Source organism: Malania oleifera, chromosome 8 (assembly GCF_029873635.1).
Source record: "Malania oleifera isolate guangnan ecotype guangnan chromosome 8, ASM2987363v1, whole genome shotgun sequence".
Lineage (NCBI taxonomy): Eukaryota > Viridiplantae > Streptophyta > Magnoliopsida > Santalales > Ximeniaceae > Malania > Malania oleifera.
This window is the reverse complement of record NC_080424.1, coordinates 1,564,379-1,579,682: the sequence shown is the minus strand read 5'-3', so window position 1 is coordinate 1,579,682 and position 15,304 is coordinate 1,564,379. Positions and strand designations below refer to the sequence as shown.

Below are 15,304 nucleotides of genomic sequence, written 5' to 3'. Positions count from 1 at the left end.
AGAGCAGATTTAAACAGAAATTGAGAAATTGGGGAAAAATTACTTTTCTCTAGAAGCAGTGTCTAAGTCGTTCTTATGAAAAATCTGCTCCAGTAGAAATGTCGGTGGCGGAGTTAGGAACCCAACGACACCTTCTGTTTCCCGATCGGTTGAATATTCGTCAAAAAATGAGGAAAGAGAGAGAGGAGATGGAGACGGAAATGAAGACGGCGACGGAGAGCCTGAACTCTCCTTCTTCTCTGCGCTGGAAGCTCAGCTTTCTTATCTTCTTTTCCTTTTTTTTTTTTTTCTTAACTTACCTTACTTACTTAACTTATAAGATATATATAACTTATACTTTAACTTTTATATATATACATATATATATATTTTATTTTTTACTATTTATTTATTTATTTATTTTAATTTAATAACATTTAATTTATTAATTAATTAATTAATTTTTTTTCATACTATTTATTTTTTATTTGTGTATTTAATACATTAATTTAATAGTGTTTAACCACTTAATTAATTAATAATTTTAATTAATTATTTTTTTTTTATTTTTTTCGGGTTATTACATCAAGTGTGTGTTAAGTTAAAGGATTTATTATTTAGATATATTAAAACACTTGATTGAATATCCTTAGTGTTCAAAATTGTTTATTTTATTGAGGGATATCTTCTGGAAAACATTATATTTAGTTTGTGAATTTTGGAAATCATATTATATATATGTATTGGCATATTATAAAGATCATTGTGTGATTGAATATTTGAAAAAAAGTTGTTGATTTTGAATGATCTAATATTCAAGACAAAGTTTTTTGAATAAGTTCACATTAGATATTCATGCATTTTCGCAAAGTGAACTATAACCCAAATTTTCTACAAAGTTTTTAATTATATCATCACTTGAGAGTTTTGGTAAAAAGGGGAATTGGTTGTTGAAGCATATATCATTCATTAAATGATTGTATCGTTTCATACATTCCGAACTTCAAATTTCATCATATGATTATGTATTAGGAAGTTGAATTGTACTCACTAGCTTTTGTTGGAAGCAATTTTGAGTGTTTTACAGATTTCATTGTATTCACGATTCGGGTTGTGAACGGGGTTTGAGGAGAGAGTTGTATCTCTTGTAAGTAGCGAATTAGGAGTAAGTTGTATCTTTTGTAAGCAGCGGATTGTAAGGGAAGTTTCATCCCAAATTTAGGAGCAAAGATTATAGTGGAATCCTTGAGCGGATTGCTCAAGGCGAGGACATAAGTTGGGTTAGCTGAATCTCGTAAAAACTGCATTTGCATTCTCTTTTCCCTTATCTCTTTATTTTCCGCATTGCATTTCAATATCTAGCTTGCTTGTGTATGTTGAATAACTTCACACACACTTAATTGGGTAAAAAGGGAGTCATTGATATAGTAATTTAAATCAGCTTCAAATCCCTATCATTAATTAGTTAAATATAGAAGTAGGGATTAATTGGTAAATAAGTTTGAAAGAATTTAAAATACCCAATTCACCCCCCTCTTGGGATTACACCAAAATCAACACTTTTCTTTGGATCATAAGGGTTACATTTTGGCTATGAATATGTTATTAGGGAGTAAAGATTTGTGTGCTATCCACTTGATTTAATTAATGGACACTATCTTTTGTTTATTCATCCTTTGATGTCTTTTCCTTTTATGGTCTTATGTAAATTAATGTCGTGTTTAATGTTTGGGTCTCTTTTTTAGATTATATCAATTGTCCCCTCATTCTCGAGTTTTAGAGTTACCTTTTTTACTCGAAAGTATATTACATTTACTATAAGTCATTTTATTATTATGAGACTCAAGTTAAGTCATATTCTTTAATGGACGTGGCTCTACCAGAGCCAACCGAGAGAGTTTAAGTGAATTTCCTTTGAAAATGGCTTAATCGAGTTGTTTATATGGACCTGAAGTTGGTTAAAGTGACTTTGAGATTATCTTCTACTAGGAATAGCTCCATCCATGTCTATCTCATCACTGAGTGATTTTATTTGAGCTACCCGCTCTTGGCTCGAGTCAATATTGTGACGACTTGCTTAATTTCTACATTTTTTTTTCATAATATAATAAATTCAATATCACAAATCTCAGCTCAGCAGATCATAATCCACCTGGATCCATGGGTACCACGGATACATCAGAACATAAAACGGAAGCCTAAGCAGCAGGAAATAAACAATCAAATACATCTCATTATACCATACATTACAATACCAGAGTAACTACAATCACTATACACATATATGCGCAACACTCAACCCAAAAAGATGTCTTAGGGCCATTTCCACAAAATACATCCGACACTATCAAAATATTTACCCTTCTGGAAGGGCAGATCTACCGTACTAGATCAATAGGGCTTTACCCACTCTCCTATCAGGGGCTCCTGAAAAGTATATAAAATTTTGGGGTGAGACACCTCTCAGTAAGGAAAATCAACTAATACCAATGTGTGGTAACATGAGTATTTTGTGTTATACATATATCATACAGAACATATTCAATAACTATTTTGTCAAATCTGGAAAAACATATATATCATCAAAACATGGCAGAACATACTGCATTTTCATAAACATATTTCATCTCATATAATAATAATAATACAAAAACATTCCTGATAGGTTAGTTGGTTGTTGTTATGTATTACCCCCACATGACTGGGTTGTGTAGCTCGAAGGCGGGACCTGACAATGGTTGGCCAACCACTGCCAAGTCAAAAGTACAGTCTATAAGTCTAATGGGTCTGCCTGACCTGGTCCGTACATTAGGGACGCTCACACACTTCTTAAAAACCACATCGACCATCCAATCTCACACCACTTCATACAACGGTGTTAACACAAATATCATGATCACGAAGACCATGGACAAAAAGCAACGGTACCGTGCAAGTGCTAGCCTAGACCAAGCCAATCAGGTTCTGATATCATATAACATATACTGAAACTGTGATACATGGATATCTCATATCATTAATTATCAGATCAATCATATAATTTTGCATATATATACGTATATCATGAAAATCATCGGCCCGTATACCGGTATTACACATTTTATCATAGCTCTGCCCGTATACCGACAAATCATAGCATAGCCTGTGTGTTGGTAAATCACATCCATAGTTCGGCCCATATACTGGCAAATCATATGCATAGCTTGGCCCGTACGCCAGCAAATCATAGCACAGTTCGTACGCTGGCAAATCACATCCATAGCACGGCCCGTACGCCGGCAAAATATATCCATAGCTCAGCCCATATGCTGGCAAATCATAACACATAGCTCAGCCCGTACGCCGGCAAATCATAACACATAGCTCAGCACGTACGCTGGCAAATCATACATCAAAACTCGGCCCGTACACCGGTTTTCCATTGTAAAAATCCGTATCATAATCACATTTCCAAAAAACAGTATTTCATAACAATTTCTACTCAAGCCACACTGACAGGTTTTTCACATATCAACATACCATCATTTTAACAGTATTTTCTCAAATGTAAATCATATATAAATATATTTATTTTCCTAAAACCAAATGCTATAACGATATACATATTTTTCATAAAATACTAGCTTAGTTTATCCCCTTACCTGATTCTTGAAAAGCCTCAAAGAAAATTTGCCCCGCACCCATAGGATTCCTCATTCAACACCCTGAAAATAACATTCCCCATAACTAAAGTTCAGTATTTTCTACGCGTATAACACTTTCTGCAACTGTTAAAAATCCAAATATTGAGTAGAAACCCTTACCCTAGATTTGGGATGGTTTCCACCTCAGTCCCACCGACAATCCGCTTCGGTAGACTTGCAGAGAACTTTTCCAGGAGCGTCGTGGTGGCTTCAGATCCTTGAACCGGCGGAAATTCGGCTCAAAATTAAAGAGAGAAGGAGGAGGAACCGAAAATCTAGAGAGAGAAGGGGTTTCTCGCGAATTTTCTGCAGAAAAACCCAATTTTAGCATATTTATTCATAGGCCTTCGTCGACTCATCGTTGAGGCCAGTAGAAAATTTGTCGATGAACTCTCTCCTTCGTCAAAGAAATTCAGAAACCCAAAAATCATCCCCTTGGTATTTCCTCGTCGATGAGCCACGTCACCTCGTCGACGAGTCCAATTATATTTTTGTCGACGAATCCAATCCTTGTCTACGAGCTTCTGTTATACCCTCGTCGACGAGTCCCCTGTATTCATCGACGAGGAGCTGAAAAATTCTTGGGACTTATCCTTTCCAAAATGCAATGTCGTTGACGAACGCGAAACGTTCGTCGACGAAGTCGACTGCCTCCTTCTATTTCCGGTTTCCATTTCCTTTTCTTTTTATTATTTAAATACCATTATTCTTCGGGTCGTTACAGATATCATCAAATGGCTCAATTCAATATGAATTTTCAACGTGTGAGCTAGATATTATCCTAACACCTTCATTCAAGTTGGATTTTCCATAACCTAAGCTGACCCTCAAAATCATGGCCAATCTATCATCTTAATGACTTCATCCGAGTTGTCCCAATTTTTCGAGCCGCCTTGCCCTTTAGAATGGCTTATGCAAATCGATCCTCAAAATTCGAGTCAAATCCGGGCTGATCTTGTTCAAGGACAACTTAATCCAAATCAGCCGATAATAACCCAAACTAAATAGCTATATATACATTTACAATTCATTGGGCAGAAGGCTTCATCATCTAAGGTTGAACCAATCTTTGGTCATGCATTTTTTCTGCCATGCAAGTGTGAACCAACTAAATTGGCTTTATTAATTCAGGTAATTCTATTTTCACCAAATTGTACTCACCCTTACCCAAGATAACTTTATAATACTTACACGATAAACGATCTATCATTCTAATTGCCAGAATTATTAAATGTGTATTTTTTTTAAAGTAAGTATTCATTATAATAAAATCATATGACAAAATGAAATCTAAGATCATCTTTAAGGCTCATTTTTTTTCACCATATCCATATCTTCCATGTATCCTCTCATAAACTTTATTATCCCTTCCAAAGTGTCAATTCGGATATACTCTCTAAATATTTTTGTTTCATTCTTGATATATCTTGCATAATTGTATCTACATCTTCCCAATATTGTCTTTTAACGTTTTTTGCTAAACATAATTGAAGAGCATGAATACTAATGATATTTATTATCTCTTCGCCTTAGACTATCTTTATTTTTATAATTTGATCCCTTACTTTTTTTACATCCACAGCGCCGTCTTTTAAGTTTTTTTATATGCAATAATTTCTACCTTATTCTTTAGTTTATCTTTTTCAGTGTACCAAAATTTAAATTCTAATTTATCAATTTCTCTAACTCTATCCCTCACCCTCTTTGTTTCTTGAAGGCAAATTAGATTAATTTTTCTTATAATCGTTGTGTACACAATTTGCATGCTTTTATGTGTAGGTGTCCCTATATTTCAAGTTGCTAATTTAATCACAATCTCTTAAACTAACTTATTTACCTTCCCAAGTTTAAAAATAAAAACTTTGGCAAGAAGCAAGTGAAAAATATCACAATGAAAGACAACAAATAATCACAACAAATAACAAGATGAGGGAGAGAGAGACACAACACAACGATTTAATGTGGTTCGGCTCAAAGCCTACGTCCATGCCTTAACACCAAGTCAAGGATTCCCAAATCCACTAAAGAATCTCCTTTCAAGCCTGATAAGCCTTTACAATAAGGGTACACAACCCAGCTGCTCACCAAGAGCTACAACAAGGTGTTCACCAAGAAGTACCTTCCAATGGCTCACAACGAACCTCCAAATACAATGAATCAATTCAAGTAGATACAATATGAAATGCTCCTTCTTGAGCTGATGTTACAAGTGTAAACCTCACACTACTCTCAAGTGATGTATAACTAGAATAGAGGGCAAGAGAGCTTGAGAGCAAAATGTGAAACCTAGAGTGAATGCATAATCAATATCCTCAACAACCAATGCTTAATCCAGTGTAAAATGAATGCATGAGGTATATTATTGCCAAGAATAAGAGCACATTGCTAGCTAGCCGTTGGATATTGATGGAGAAGAGATAAGGCAAAAACTAGTCGTTATCGCACATTTAATGCAGTATGCTCGAGCCCACTCGTCGACGAGTCCATGGACTAGTCGACGAGTCATACACGTGCATTAGTCGACGAGTGCCCTATTCTCATCGACGAATATTCTCTGCAGGTTCAGATAGGTCTTGGTATCTATTCGTCGATGAGTCCCCTATACACGTCGATGAACCATCTTCATACACTGGTCGACGAATCCTCTGTTCTCATCAATGAGTCACCTTTGCAATCTCAGGCAGGTCTCGGTAACTCTTTGTCGACGATTCCCCTGTTCACGTCGACGAGTCACGTTCATACTTTAGTCAACGAGTCTTTCTATAATCTCATATAGGCCTCGATAACTCTTTGTTGATGATTCCCCTGTTCACGTTGACGAGTCTCCTTCATGAACTAGTCGACGAGTCCCCTGTTCTCATCGACAAGTCCCTTTGTTTCACTACTTAAAAAAGGCCTCAATGTACTTAGGACAAGTTTAAGCAAAGTGGTTTTGTTCTAATTAAAATCCAATCTTGTTCAAAAGTAATTTTGACCAAGTATAATATGTCTTGATTGATAAAATATGTGTAAAAGCCGCTTTGATGTCTTATGCAATTACGTGACTCAATATGTATGTGTAAAACTTAGTTTTAATGTTTTAAACTAATATGAACTAAATGCATATGCAATTGCTAAGCTTTTGCAAGATATTCTCATACACATCATACACACAAGAGTTACAACATAAATCCTACTTCACACATAACCCAACAAGTATGTAAAGAATACAAGCTTTCGTAAATGCTCCGGTTGGTTGTGCTTTGGGTGTTCCATGTATGTGCCTTGGTTATGACCCTTTGCTCATTGTTTATTTGATAAACGTTTGACCCTTATGCTTGCTTTGATATTGTCATGTCTATCCGAATTTGAGGAAAAATGTTAGCTAACCTAAGACCTACTAATGAGTTGTTATCATCAAAACAAACTGGAAATAAGAGCCTTAGCCACTAGGGCTAATAGTGCCACATAGCCTCTCCATCTTTAGGATTTATTTTAGAGTTAAAAGTACACACTTTTAAATATGTTGACAAATTTTGAATAGCCTACTACTTTCTAATCGAAAAAATCTAACAAACATATAGCAAATTACATTATATATGCACCAATTCACAAAGCTAACATAATAACAAAAATCAAAAAGTTTAAACGACAAAGCCACGCACATGATGGTACTATATAAAGATATTGATTAATTTCTAACACTTATGGAACTGCTTATTTAGACTTGATGTTTGAAACTTCAAAATAAGATGGAGGCAACTAATAAAAATATAGGAAATAAAGAAGAAAATAAACAAAAATTTGAGCAAATACAAATCATGTGACGAATGAATACTTTTCTAGCTGCACATAAAATTTTATGCACAATTTGATGAAATATAAATCTCACAATCATGAACAAGAAGCAATTTTATGGAAAAATAAATGTCACAACAAAGTGAAGAAGACTTAGAGTATGACTTGCCTTCGTAAGAACAAAGTCAATGAGCATAACACCCACACTAAAACAACGTTTTGAGTCGAAGGTGAAGGCTCCTCCCACTTTGGTTGTGTGCTAGAATCTGTTAGAGATGGAGCCAAGAGACAGCTGGAGATGACGCGTTGCTGAGTCAGAAAACGCGGTGGAATTATCCCTCAATTTATTCTCCATTAATCTCAATTTTAAACTTCCAATTTGTATTTGATTATCATTTAAACTTCCGAGCCTATAAAAAGAGGGCTGTGGAAGATGTTTTACATAGCAGTGTAGAGATAGCACAACACAGTGCAGAGAGAGCACAGAGAGTGCAGAGAGAGCTGAGAGGAAGAAGGGAGAAAGAGAGAGAGAGAAAACTAGAATTGTAACATTTTTCGGCAAGTTATTGAATAGTTGGTGCGTGCTCCGTGGACGTAGGTCGTTATTGACCGAATCATGTAAATTTTTTGGTGTTACTTTGATCTGAATGCTCACAAGGTCCTTACAGAATCCACCTAATAGTTTCCATTCTCAGCAAGATTTAGAAAAATCAAATGGCAATAATCGGGAAAAAAAAAATTCACCGGCTTTGTGTTGCAAGAACAGTGTGCATAAATCATAGCCACTCCTAGAATCACATTAGAAGCAAGGTAGAAGGAACATGGAACGAGGAAAGGGACGACAGAGGGAAGGAATAGAGTATGAAAAAGCAAAATGAAATTTAAATAGCTCTAACTATATGGCAACAACCAAAAATCACAAATAGTAAGCAAATGGAGGACAAAATGAAGAAGAGAAACAAAGAATCGTGAACTTAAATGGAGCAAATGGATTTTGGTAAAAACAAATTTATCTATGCAAATATGTCGTAAAACAAATGGATTCATTATAGATATAACAAAGATCATGTACTATATTTTGTTAAAGTAAAGCAACAATCATAGAATAATATATAGAAAAATAATTTGTAATTTAAAATATTGATGGAGATTGAACTTGATGTTTGAAAATTGGCGAAGAGTGAGCTTTCATTGCGAACAAGAAAAAGCCACACTTACAATTACATATAAAGAAGACATATCGAAATGAAATAGACGAGAACTTAGTTCAGTGATACATTAGTTGCAATATTTACATGCAGTAGTTTTTGCAAGAAAAAAAAAGGTAGGAAATAACCAAAGGTTGTCAACAAAATAGTGTTTGTTACATAGCTTGTTTTCTCCGGGACACATATAGTGCACATTTGCACTACCCAAAGACGCAGTAGTTTCATTGTTCTTAAGTGTAAATGTGCATAATAGGAATGGGTAGGCATGCAATGGACTTCAACTTTCATCATATCATTTTGCAATCTAATTGCGAGTGGACAAGTAATTAGGGGTGTGTAGTCAGTCGATTCGGTCATTTTGGCCAATTAACTGAATTAATTGAATTTTTTCGATTAATCTCACTCCATAATTGAATCGACCGAATTGAGCTCTTTAATCGAATTGTACCCGACCGAACCGAATTGTCAGGTAATTCGGTTAACTGAATTTAATCGAATAAAGTTAAAATTAATTATAGAAAAAAATATGAATGTGTAATTTGTAGGACGAAATGAGAATGACCAAATGGAACATTGGAAGTTTGCTTCCTACCCTAAAATCATATAATTTAATAATTTATATTTAATTATTAATTAATTAAAATTTGGATAATTCAGTTAGCAGAATTACATTTTCTACGTAGTCGAATCGAAAATTGAATACCCGAATTTATCCTATTTTGAAACTGAATCAAATCGAATTATAAATTAACTCGACCGAACCGATCGTTTAATTCAATTAAAACCGAATTATGTTCAATTGAAATCAAATTATGCTCACCCTATATATCTATTTACGTTGAAGATACAATGATAGGTATATATATGAAAGAATTTTATAGCTGACTTGTTGTGCATGCATGTATCCATGTGTTTTGTGGATGTTGATAATGTTATGGTAGGCCAATTTAGCTCTAGACCATGAAACAACGTCGCATTATTATAGTTGGTTTATGAAGAATCTTGAGCGATTAAGAAACCCGAATGCAATTTGTTCCCCCGATTGTTTTGGTTCAAAATCAGTGTCCTTAGGTGATTAAATAGATAAACAGGCATGATAAAGAACTTAAAATATTAGACCCGAATATATATATATATATATATATATATATATATAATTATTTAGGGTTTTACCATTGATTTTAAGATTCATTGTTTTATATTTACGTAGGCTTTTTCGAATTTATTTTTCTGGAAATCAAACGCATGTTGCTGTAGCCTGTATGATTTTGGCACGTTCATGTGTTGGCGGGCTTCTATCTCGGAAGAATTCGAACGCGTGGTCGTGGGATGGGGAACGTGTGCTGCGTTTGACAGGGGGAGACGAATGGAGCTGTCGCCCGATGGAGCTCCGATTAGACTTGGTGGGTCTGCAGATTAGCACATCGGGAGGAATCGTTTAGAATTGGGGCTCTCAATTCAATTTTTCCTCTCTCTCGCGCAGATTTCCTTTTTCTTTGGGGTTGTTCGTCGTCATTTTGTTGTGGTCATCACTGGAGCGGTACTATATTTTTATGTTGTCATTTTTTTTTTGATAATCATTTTGTGATGCATCAGCGTATCACTGTGCAATATGTGGTATTCAAACAATATTGATATGCGTTTTGATTTTTATATTTGGCTCTTTAAATAATGACAATAGAGAAAATCAATAGTGACGATAATGGAGATAGTCGAGTCCCATGTTGAAGGGGAAGATACCAATGTTTCCGTACCTCGGGGAGGGCCAATATATGTGTCTGATTTCATCAGTCCCCTTACTGGAGTTTCTGACTTCCGGGCTTCTGTAGTTGAACATCTCCAGGTATGAGTGACTAAGAATTCATATTTGTGTTGGTCATAATTCCTGTTTTTTTGTGGTTTTTCTGATGCTGCTTTGAAAACCATAATCGGTTATTTGTTTCATTTTAATATTTTGCAGAATTTGAGAGCAGAAGTTTGTTCACACATGTCTCACGCATGTGAAGAAGATATTTCGTAAGTTTTTTCTTTCGAGAATTTCAGCTGACCTGATTTTCTTGTTATTTTCTTCAGTAGAAGGTGGTTATGCTTATGGATTGGGTGGAGGATGGCTGTTCTTTTAATTAAATATTTGAACATTCTCTCATCGTTTATGCCAAAAATGCAACCCTGTAAAAACATTTGTTATTGGAAAGTTATACCGGTCAGGATCTTACTCAACTTGCATTATTGGAATTGAAGTTGGGGTTTGCAAGGTGTTGGCCGAGGATGGTTATTATTGAGTTAGGAAATGTTTTTTGCTTATGGGTCAGATTTGTTATAAAGGGCTTAGCAAATAATAGAGAATAATAAGCTGAAGAGAACTATGGAAGAGGGATAAGGATAGGCCTTGGCAACTGTATCTGCAGTCGAGCGATCCCACTTTGGTGAGAGCAATTGCACCCTCTAGGAAAGTCACGATGCAGGGAATTTTCTGAATCTATTGTTTTAAAACAAATTCGTACTCCTTTCTATATAGATTACTGAGTGGTGTTCTTGGAGACCAAAAAGTCAATCAAGATTTGGACTTTTTGTTTTTTGGGTTGCTGTCGGTATGTTAACCAAAATAAATGAGAAAACCAGAGCCGTAGAAGAAAACTCAGCCAAACCTGCAGTGTCCCGGAACACTGCATGCTCATGGAACCGGGAAGGGGGGGGGGGGGGGGAGTTCATTGGTGGAAGAGACCTCCTTAGTTACTAGCCTGCTTTCCACCCAAGCAGCAAGGGAGTGAGCTGTTTTATTTGCTTCCCTGGGAGCAGAGGAGAAGACAGCTGGATGTCACGAAGAATTTCCTTTATATCTTGAATGAGGTAGTTGATGTCCGATTAACATTGTCTCAACCTTTGCCATTTACAATTACTTTTACATCATACTTCATAAAAACATCAGAGAAACCTTCAGCAGCAGCTTTTGAAACGGCAAATCAGGCAGCAAGAGCTTCCTCAATCATGGCATCAGATGCTGGGAAAGGTTTAACCCAGGCTTTATAACTGTACCCCTACTACTTCTAGCCCTGCTGCATAAGCCATAGAGAAGGAGGATTGAAAAGTAACATCAAAGTTCATCTTTACTGAATATGTATTAGAATTTTGCCACCAAGAGGTTACTGTTTTTCTGAGAAGATCTGGGAGATTGAAGATCAGTGACCAATGATCGATGAATGTTCTGATAAGGCGTGGAGAAATGCACTGTCTCATCTTGTTTTGACAAGCTGGGTGATTTGAGAATAAGCATTGATTTCTGAAAGCGCAAAATTTTTCCATAAGAATGGCTGTAAACAGGGGCTATTTTTCTCCAAGGAGACGGTCAAAACCAAAACTGGTTTTGGGTTGGAAACATAATTCAATCCGTTGCATCGGAGAATTAACCTAAACCTGATCCATTTTAATTGAGGAAAACCAAAGCATTCTTGCAAGCTGAAATTTGAAGAATAAATGTGGAGATGTTTCATAATTATTCCCACAAAGTGGGTAGCCAAGATCTGGAATTATCCATTTAGTGCCAATGATGATCTTATAGGAATGGCATCAGACAACTCTTCAAAGCATCAATTTAAGTCTGTCATTCATTTTCAACTTCCACATTTTCTTCCATGGAAAAGCAGATGATGGGATATAGGCATGTCTGTTTGCTTGATCCACCCAGGAAGCTGATTTAACTGAAAATTTCCCATTGGGGTTGAGTTATGAGTTCAGATTATAGAATCCTTGCGCTGATTAATTGGTATTGGAATCTGTTGAACAAGGTTACAGTTGATTCCATCAAAGGTTCCCTCAATTTTTTGATGATCCTAGTCAGTTGTATATGTGTCCAAGAGTTCATTCACCCAGATAGACAGATTATCTGGCTCAGGGTGATTAGGAGTGGCTGTATATTCAGGAACACCAGGGATCCAAGGATCATTATATATTGATATCTTCTCCTGAGCTTACTGAGTGTCAAAGACCCTTCTTGATGATATCCCTCCCCTCTAGAATTGTTTTCCAAATAAAGAAATCATTTTGCATTTCTTCCACCTTCATAAAGTTGTTTCTTCTGCATTATTTGGAAGGCAAAGCTCCCCCCAAAGATTAAGGCTTTCAGTTGGCTGACTGTGTTTAATAGAATCAATAGGTAATAAGCTGTTGCGAATTAGGAGACCTTTGAAGGCCTTATCTCTAGATGTTTGTATGCTTTGTTATTTTAATTCTGAGTCAGCTCCTCGTTTGCTCTTACACTGTCTTTTTTCTTGGAGCATATGGAATAAATTATTTGGCATATGGGAGAAGCTTGGGTTTGTCCAGCGACGGTTGATGGAATGTTGGCTATCTCTTTTGAGGGCTTCGGAAGAAGAAAGGATACGACTGCTCTGTGGAAGTGTGGAATATTGCTGTGCTGTGGGGTTTATGGTTAAAGTGCAGTGCATGGATTTTTTCAGGGATAAAAATTGAACAGGCAGCTGGTTTGGGAGAAGATTAATTATTTGGTTTCTTTATGGTGCGTTGTCTCTGGTTTCTTCCAGGGAGCGAGCTTTTAGGAAATTCTGGAAGATTGGAGAAATTTTTTGGTTTGATATTTCAAAGTATTTTTTTTTTTTTTTTTATTTTTATTTTTTTTTTTTTTTTTTTTTTTTTCTGGATTTTTCCAGAATTTTGATGGGATATGTCTTATTCTCCTCTTTGTAAAATCTTTCTAATGAAATCTCTTCTTTTGGTACTAAAAAAAAAAATTCTGTTTGAGAAGGGAAACCTACCTGGCTTGACCATCTGATGCCATCTGCCAGCTCAATTTAGACAACAGGGCCTTATTAATGTTCTCTATTCTTCTAAATCCCAAGCCTCCAAATTGTTTTGGAATACAGATTACTGAGTGCTTCCCAACTTTTGAGGGTTGGGCAGTTTCCTTCGTCCTTGTAACTTCCCCACCAAAATCTTCTATCAAGTGAGTCTCACTCCCTACATAAGATCTTTGGCATTATAAAGACAGTCATTGCAAATGCTAGCATGCCAAGAACAACAGATTTCAACTATGTACATTTAGCTGCACAAGACAGAGCTTTTGCTTTCCAATTTCCTGAAGTCTGTTAGTATGTAATTTAGGTCAGCTTTATATGGCTTCCTTGTTATCATTGGGATCCGTTAGTAATTTAGCTTACTTTTCAGTTCCTTAAGATTCAGATTATTTATTTGGGCAGCTTGGGTTTTTTTATATTTGGGCTAAAGATGATGCCTGATTTTGTCTTTGTTAATTTCTTGTCCCAACCATTCCTCAAAAATCTGCATAGCCTGAGAGATGGTTCCACATTTTTCCTGTCAGCTCTACAGAAGATAAATAAGTCATCCTTAAATAAAATATGACTGATAGGAAGGCAATTTCTAACAATTTTAATTCCGTATAACTCTCTAGCTTCCTCTTCACAGCAAATAAGTCTCGAGAGGACTTCCATTCCCATGACAAAAAGGAAGGGTGAGAAAGGGTTGCCCTGCCTCAGACCTCTTCCTGGTTTAAAATAGCCTAAAGGCCCCCTCCCATTAATCAGCACAGAGAAAGACGTGGTTTCTATGCATTGCTTAAAAAGGTTAACAAATCTCTGATTAAATCCAAAGCATTTCATGGCTTTGGATAAAACTCCACTCCATCCTGTCATAGGCTTTACTCAGATCAATCATTACTCCCAATGAAAACCCCTTTACCTTTTTTTGTGTTTGAAAGTATGGAGGATATCCTGTGCAAGGATAATATTATCAGCGATTGCTCTTCCTGTCAAGAAAGCTGATTAGGCAAGGGAAATAGATCTCCTCTTAGGATGCTTTTGATGGTATGCGATAAGTTTTGCTATGATCTTGTAGCCTGTATTGCATAGACTTCTTGTAGTCCTGAAGTGGTGAAATGTAGTTGCCTTCTGGTTCTTAGGAATTAGAACAAGATGTGGATTTATTATCTTATAGTGTCATTAAAAACGGCTCAAATTAAAGTAAAAAACCCAATAGTAGAACCCAACGCTTTGGCACACTACTGCTGGTCTGTGACTTAAATATACAAAAAATATCCCTGACCTTAAAAATTAAAATTTAGCAAGCAAAACAATGTCTTTGAACCCCTTAGACAAGCTCTAATTGGCGTGCATATCCTTCAATTGCCCCAAAGTCAACAAATGGGCCTTATCCAAAGGAAGTTTGCAATCTAGGTAATGAATCTTGTGGCCTGCTTGATAAATGTTGCGAGTTCTAAAGGTTTTCTTCCCACTCTTAAGCATTTAACTTCTTCTAATTCTCATTGGTGTTATGTGGAGTCAATCAGGGGAGGGGGGATTTCATACTGTGTGATGAGAGGGGCAACCGGGAGGCTCAAAACCTTCTTGATGAGTTAGATGGTGAAGCACAATGCCGAAGTCATTAGGATTGGTAGAGTGGGTTAGGAGAAAGTATTCTAGATCAAGTAGGGAATTGGGTAGGTTTGCTTCCTCCTTTAATTATAAGGTAGGGAGGCATTTGGATATTGGTCGAAGTAATCAATGATGCTCCTCTCTTGGACAGGGTTAAGGTTGCACTAGGAACCATATAGTGGTTAGAGACTTAATGAGTAAATTTCTCGTGATATCTTGTCCATATAGGAATCTATGGTAGAAATGGTGGATA

General features: G+C 36.1%; 1 protein-coding gene across 3 annotated transcripts in view; it reads left to right on the top strand.

The window, feature by feature from the left end:
• Nucleotides 1–9,818: 9,818 nt before the first annotated feature.
• LOC131162094 (snRNA-activating protein complex subunit) overlaps nucleotides 9,819–15,304 on the top strand; it is a 61,294-nt gene continuing 55,808 nt past the window's right edge. For 2 of the 3 annotated variants that reach the window (XM_058118244.1, XM_058118243.1), the window contains exons 1-3: nucleotides 9,840–10,187; nucleotides 10,329–10,490; nucleotides 10,608–10,663. In XM_058118244.1, coding sequence (XP_057974227.1) covers nucleotides 10,350–10,490; nucleotides 10,608–10,663 — 197 coding nt within the window. In that variant the 5' untranslated portion in view covers nucleotides 9,840–10,187; nucleotides 10,329–10,349. Of the gene's footprint in view, nucleotides 10,188–10,328; nucleotides 10,491–10,607; nucleotides 10,664–15,304 lie in introns of all 3 variants that reach the window. The other variant, XM_058118246.1, reaches the window with a different exon arrangement.